This window comes from Anopheles maculipalpis, chromosome 3RL (genome assembly GCF_943734695.1).
Source record: "Anopheles maculipalpis chromosome 3RL, idAnoMacuDA_375_x, whole genome shotgun sequence".
Lineage (NCBI taxonomy): Eukaryota > Metazoa > Arthropoda > Insecta > Diptera > Culicidae > Anopheles > Anopheles maculipalpis.
Window position 1 is genome coordinate 46566228 of NC_064872.1, and position 6952 is coordinate 46573179.

Here is a 6952-nt window from a genome sequence, read left to right on the forward strand (position 1 = left end):
GCACATATCGATTCAAACAAGCCGATTAACAATCACGCACTAAATATCATCGATCGATATAAATTGAAAATATAAATAAGCCCAGTCTAATAAGAATTATCAATCGCTGTTGACGCCCGTTTGATGATCAGCAATGCGAAAGCTTTGAAAAGTTAACTGCGTTGCTAACGTCGGAGCAGGAAGAAATGCCGTTAAATGTATCATATCACGCTTTAAGTTCTATCACACATATTTTGTTGCCTACATACACCACAACCCTCAGTGATCAGTTGATGTAGTTTATTGACTAATCGATATGCTTGTCGCTCAACAAACGAAAGTTTGTTGAGCTATGTTTGTATACGCGCTTGAGCATGATATTCGGCTTTCTTACATAACAGTTATCCTAGCGAGTGAACTATCATAATGATGGAATCATAATTCGCTGAATTGAGATGAATAGCAATAGCAACAGAGATAGTTGGTTTTTTTTGGTTCTCTTCAATTAAAATTACACCGCTGCGCAGCATCCTCTACTGCTGCGACATATTCTCACAACTTAGTCACTTACTTTATTTGTTATGCTTTCACACTACTCCCACAATAAATAAGACGCACCACAAACACACAACACTGAACAGATGTCGATTAATTTGTGGTCCAATCCACCGAAACTGAATGCGAATCGAGCTGCTTGATTACTTTGTATTTATATACACCGCACCTAGAATCCTAGATGTTTCAGGTATGTCCAACTTCACTCAATATCGATGCGTTTGAATGTGCACCTAGTTTTGTAACATCAAGATCAATCATTGCATTTTGAACAATTAGCGCGAAGTAAACTACAATAAGCACTTTCAATATACTTTCTATTTCTTATTCCTCTTCGATCTTCGTTCCTCGCCGTATACGTGCGTGCGTAAATGCTGGCAAGAATCAGTGTGACGCCACTGGTGAATGTGATAAGAAGATTTGTTATTATTATTCCTCAGCTGATGGATCAAAATGTACCAACGACAGCGAAATGTCAAATGGTGCATGGTTGCCAAACAAGACTTGAATTATTTTTTTATTTTAAGTAAAACGGCTTGCGTCGTGTTGCCTAAATATTTTTATTATTACATTAGAAATATTTACCTCATTACGAAAAAATGCAAAATGAAGCGTAAAGTGCTCAAATTAATCGCTTCATTCATACATTTTGCTATCGCCAAAATATATAGGTCAAATGTCTCTAACTTCCATCACGAATAGAAACAGATATATTTTTAAACATGTCAATTTATCCTCTCGATATCGACTTCCGGTCCATAATTTGTGTGGTACTATATGTAAATGTATTTTATCACACTTATTTTTTTCAATAGCAGAATATTTTTAATTTAGTTTTATTTTCCATTCATAATTCTCACTGTGTATGACCGATGGTCACCCATTGTGCCGTACAAAACAACAAAACGCAGACAGCTAGAACAAGAAGATTGTGAAAAACAAGCAGAAACAAATGGGAATGTGAACAATATCGGTTCAGCATATCCATAACATTATGGATTTTACTAATCTACATCTGAAGTAGTGCGTCGTTTACATTAAGTTACGCTTTTCTCACACAATCTTCTTCGTCGGCGTGTATTCCATCTCCTGGGCAAAAGCTCAGCCTTGATATCCTAATATATCTGGGCGTGGGCGAAAAAATACGGTGCATCTCTTCCTCTCCAGCAATGACTACGGTTACCGTCGCTTCCAATACTATGGCTGATGAGTTGTGGCGTGATTGCGCGGCCTGGCTGACCCGCTGCAACATCATTCCGAATGACCACCGTGCTAATCACCCGGATTCGGACATCAAGGTGCTCGCTACCATCCTTCGCGATGGGGTGCTGCTGTGTAATTTAGTCAATCTCTTTGATCCATCATCATTCGATAGGAAAGATTTCAACCGGAAGCCCCAGATGGCTCACGTATGTATATCTTCAGTATTGTACATTTTGATACTGCAGTTCATAATAATCCTGCACTGTACAATGTATGATATGTACAAGGAAGTAATTAAGTTTAACCTACAACATACATGTACTTAGTTTCTTTGCATACAAAACATAAAACTGTTCCTAGAAGCATGCAAAACAAACTTCGGGCTGAAGGAAGCGGATCTATTCGAGCCGACGATGCTGTACGACCTAACAAACTTTCATCGGGTGCTTTTAACTCTCTCTAAATTGTCTACATGCAGGAAAGTGCAAACTATGCACAATATACCGTAAGTGAACTTGTCATATCGTTAATTTTCAAGAACCATCGAAAATGTCATTTTGAATCTAATTAACACATTTGTTTATTTATTAGTGGTTTCGCTCCACACTCTGTGCAGACGGAGAGAACTAGCTTAGATGATGATATCTACAAAGATCTACATGCAAGGTGAGTTGGAAATCGTTCAGTGTCTCGTTTTCACCATAAAAATAACGATTGCTAAAGTTTTGAAGTCGATCTAATCCACGTAATGAAATGGTTTGTGCACTTCGGTCCGTTTGGCTCTACATGGAGTTAGCTATAGATTTTGTTTATTGACCGATAGCGAATTGTTCATTCGTTGGGGTCAGTTAGCAGGAGGACACAGTCGTTTCCTAACGTTTGTACGGCGCGTTGTTCAACGATTGCAGCAAATTGCTAGCAGAACGGAACACAAACCAAAATGATGACTTGTGTTTAGCAAATAATATACTGATGCGCTATCCGTACATATCAATATGGCGTAAAATGGAATAACTTTGCGCATAAAATTACAATATTTTGTTCATATTTTGTATCTGTTTTCATGCAATCGTAGTCACAATTTGTTGGATTCTGAATTAGGTTGCGATAATAAGGAGATCGTGTTAATTAATGGTTCACTTCCTTGCTGTAATCAAGGTTAGGCACGTTATTAGCCTCAGGAGCAAATTGTGCTGTCGGTTTGTATTAACATTTTTCCTATATTTTCCAAAAAATGTCTTCCGTCGAACGGATAATGGCAACAGAAAGCACGTACTACGATCATTACAACGAATTATCAAGCTATACGGATTGTTGTGCTCGCGATGAGGAAAAAATTTATGAAGATCTGTGCTATGTAACATTCTCGTCCACTTTGCCACAGGTTAGCAAAGAAATTTATGAAGCTTTATGATAGTTGTGGAAAAAGTCCTTGGCAATTAAACTGGCACGATGGAGTAATTGTGTTAATGTGTTGATTTATGGTTATCATTTTCAATAATTACACGGCAAATCAATTGGAGTTTCCTTATAAACCTTAATGCTAACCAAGAACGAATATAGATGAATAATTTAAAAACTTAAATGATTTAAATTTTATGAAACCAAAGGCTGGTGAATGTAGTCGCCAGATAAAAATTAACAAAACTTGTTCTTAAATGAGGCAGCTCATAGGCTCTCAAAAATCCATTTGATTTGTCGCTGAGATGAATGCTTTATAGACGTGTAATTTAAAAAACTTTATATGAATTAAATTTTATGTAAGCAAATATTAACAAACCATTTTCTTAATTGAGGCAGCTCATAGGCCCTCAAAAAACTGTTTGATTTGTCGCTTAAATGAATGCTCTATGAGTTCTAATTGTAATGATGCACATTTATAATTTCTATCTTACGGATTACTTTGATAATGTGTGCCATTTTCAGCCATATATTTTGAAGTTAGTTTATACTACACATTTTATTTTATTTCTCGCATGATACGAAATGAGGAACATTATAAAAAGTTTTTGTAAAAAGAAAGAATTTTATTTAATTTAAGCAGAATATCCGTCTATGCATAGCAAGAAATTGATTATCTACAGTTTAAACAATATTTAAACACGTTTATCGATGTTCTACAACGCTGACATGTACATGTCATCGTTGCAATTAATTTTATGTGCAAATTATTATGCGTTTATTTTATTTTCCATTTCCGCTTATTTAATTCTTATTTAACTATGCGTTGCATTCCGCATCGGCAAACCATAGTACATCAAATCCAGTAGAATATTGCAGTCACGATGAGCATGATATGAAAGTAGAAGAAGTCTATCAGGATTTATGCTCGATACAGAATGCTTCGCGAAATCAGGTACGTTTTTTTGTTTTGTTCGTTTTTATACACCGTTATTCTCTGGCGCCTCTTTCTTATTGTCTAGCACATGTAAAATATGCAACGTGTTGAATATTATATAAGCAAGATGTATATAATCCATGTTTTCGTCTTCTTTACCTTGAAACAGTTAGCGTCATCGAGCAACAACTTGGAGCAGCGTGATTTTGTAATTAAGGAACTGCTCGATACGGAGAAAAATTATCTGGAAGCCTTAAATGCATTAAAATACGTCTTTATGCAGCCTCTAGAGAAACTGCTTTCCAAAGAAGAGATACGCGCAATTTTTCCATGCATCAGGGAGCTGGTAGAAATTCATAACAAATTTCTGGACCGTCTGCATGAGGCTGTCTGTCCGGGATCCAAGCTCAAACTAAGCACAACGTTCCTCGAATTCAGAGAACCATTTTTAATTTATGGCGAATATTGTTCCAGTATGACCAGCGCGGTCGAAACACTGCGAGAAGTGTGTAAAAAATCTAACACAGTCGAACAGACCGTTTTGGTAAGTAGATGCACCATTAGTAATAATACTTTCTCTGAACCATTTGTTTTGCCGATTTTCTTTACTTATGTTTTTTAAACATTTCTTTTGTGTCTCTGTTAGCAAAGCCAAAAAGAACATAGCGATGGAAGGTTGCAGCTACGAGACATATTGTCTGTTCCAATGCAACGAATTTTAAAGTATCATTTATTGTTAGACAAGCTTGTACAAGAAACAGTGCCAGTAAGTATTTGGAAGATAAGTAAAAATGGTACACAACAGTATATATATAATAATAATGCACGTTTTAGACACATGAAGATTTTCGAGGACTAGAAAGGGCCAAAGAAGCGATGGTTGATGTTGCACAGTATTCGAATGAAGTAAAGCGTGACTCGGAACATCTTATAGTAATACAAAAAGTTAAGGTTTGTATTCATGGCTTTTGTAGGAAATGTAGTCTATTGAACGATGAATGAAAACGTATATTTGTGCCCCATTTGCTGTAAATGCAGGAAAGTATTTCAGATCTGAATCTACCTAACGGCAACAATCTCGAACAGTACGGACGATTGCTTCTCGACGGCGACCTGAACATAAAAGCGCACGAAGATCAGAAAATGAAACATCGATATGCTTTCGTGTTCGAGAAAGTGATGATACTGGTGAAAAATTCGAATACAAAGATAGGGGTAAGATTGATGATGTGCGATAAAAGCATCATGAAACAGATGTAGGGATTCTGCATAAGAAATGCTAATTTATATCTAATTTTGTTGTTCTTTACAGGAATCACAGTATTCTTTCCGAGAGGCACACAATTTGCTTGATTATAGGATAGAAATACTAAACTCTCGCCGTACCTTGGGTCGCGATGGACGTTTAAAGTATTCTCTACTATTAGCACGCAAAACCCAAGCTACTGCATTTACACTTTATATGAAAACAGAAGAAGAACGAGAAAAATGGAAAAGAGCTTTCGAAACAGCAATGTAAGATATACAGTTTGACAGCACATCGACCAAACTCACTGATGATCCGTTTTGCAGATTCACAAGCATATTACATGTCTGTCACTATTTACCTAACCTTCTTCCTTTTCCGTTTTTGATTATTAATCAACTATTAATAGGTTGCATATTAACTAACAAACTACCAAACCAATCTCCCATTTTTTTCAAAATCATGGCTCAATCATTACCAACTAACGCCCAGTATGAATCGATTTAAAAACGCAGTAATGATAAAAAAAATTGTTAAAAAGAAGCAACGTTATTAAAAATTAAGGTTTAAGGTGCCGTGTATGTAAATCGTATCTTTGTTTTATTTTCCAACATTCAGGGAAACTTTGGAACCCGTGGGATGTAAGAATACCGATCACAAATTTGTCATACATACCTTCGATACCCCCGTCATCTGTCGCCATTGCTCCAAGTTCTTGAAAGGAAAAATACACCAAGGCTATCGTTGCAAGGTTTGCGAAATAATAGTACACCGTGGTTGTATTTCATCCACTGGTCGTTGCAAACAGTTGCAACAAACACCGCCCCCGGTATGTGATCGCCTGCTTTCGGAGTTTAATTGGTTCGTTGGTACTATGAATCGGGATTCAGCAACCCAGCGGTTAGAAAACAAAAAGATTGGAACCTATTTGCTACGCGTCCGTCCGCAAGGTGCCTCCCATGAAAGTGAAACCATATATGCGCTTAGTCTAAAGTACGTAGTGTTTGTTCGATTTATCAATTTATTCATTACCTTACCTTACCTTATAAATGTAACGTTTCATTTCATTGCGCTTGCAGAACTGACAAGAAAATAATTAAACACATGAAAATTTATCAGAAGAAAGAACCTCAGAACGTGTTTTACTATCTCTCAACAAGGAGATATTTTAAAACCATAATTGAGCTGGTTTCGTTTTACGAACGAAACGATTTGGGTGAAAATTTTGCTGGGTAATTTACCAATGAAGCATTTCCAGCAGAAGAGCATTTTAAAACAAATGTCCTTTTTTTTCGATTCTAGTTTGAACCAACTGCTCCAATGGCCTTTCAAGGAGGAAATCGTTATAGCCATTTACGATTTTGCACCCAATGAGCTTAACCAACTACCGATGCGACAAGGTTGTCAGGTGATCGTAATCGGAAAAGAAGGAGACAGTAAAGGCTGGTGGCGTGGCAAAACTTTGGAAAAGGTGATATACAATAGCATAGCATTGGTGTCATATCATGTTCGCTAAATATTGCTCATTCATGCCATTTCAGGTTGGATTTTTCCCCAAAGAATATGTGCGACCTGCAGTAATTGGTGAGGTATAAACGACCTATAGCAAAGCAAGTATCATCGCAAATGTA

At 36.7% G+C, this 6952-nt stretch overlaps 1 protein-coding gene across 1 annotated transcript; it reads left to right on the plus strand.

Annotated features, from left to right (window-relative positions):
- Positions 1 to 1638: 1638 nt before the first annotated feature.
- Positions 1639 to 6952, plus strand: LOC126564147 (protein vav). The gene is made up of 13 exons (XM_050221094.1): positions 1639 to 1943; positions 2064 to 2242; positions 2329 to 2403; positions 3991 to 4093; positions 4245 to 4619; positions 4722 to 4841; positions 4910 to 5026; positions 5114 to 5290; positions 5388 to 5590; positions 5940 to 6314; positions 6401 to 6553; positions 6624 to 6792; positions 6863 to 6952. The coding sequence occupies exons 1-13, from the start codon at positions 1704 to 1706 to the stop codon at positions 6914 to 6916; spliced, it is 2340 nt and encodes a 779-aa protein (XP_050077051.1). The 5' UTR covers positions 1639 to 1703; the 3' UTR covers positions 6917 to 6952.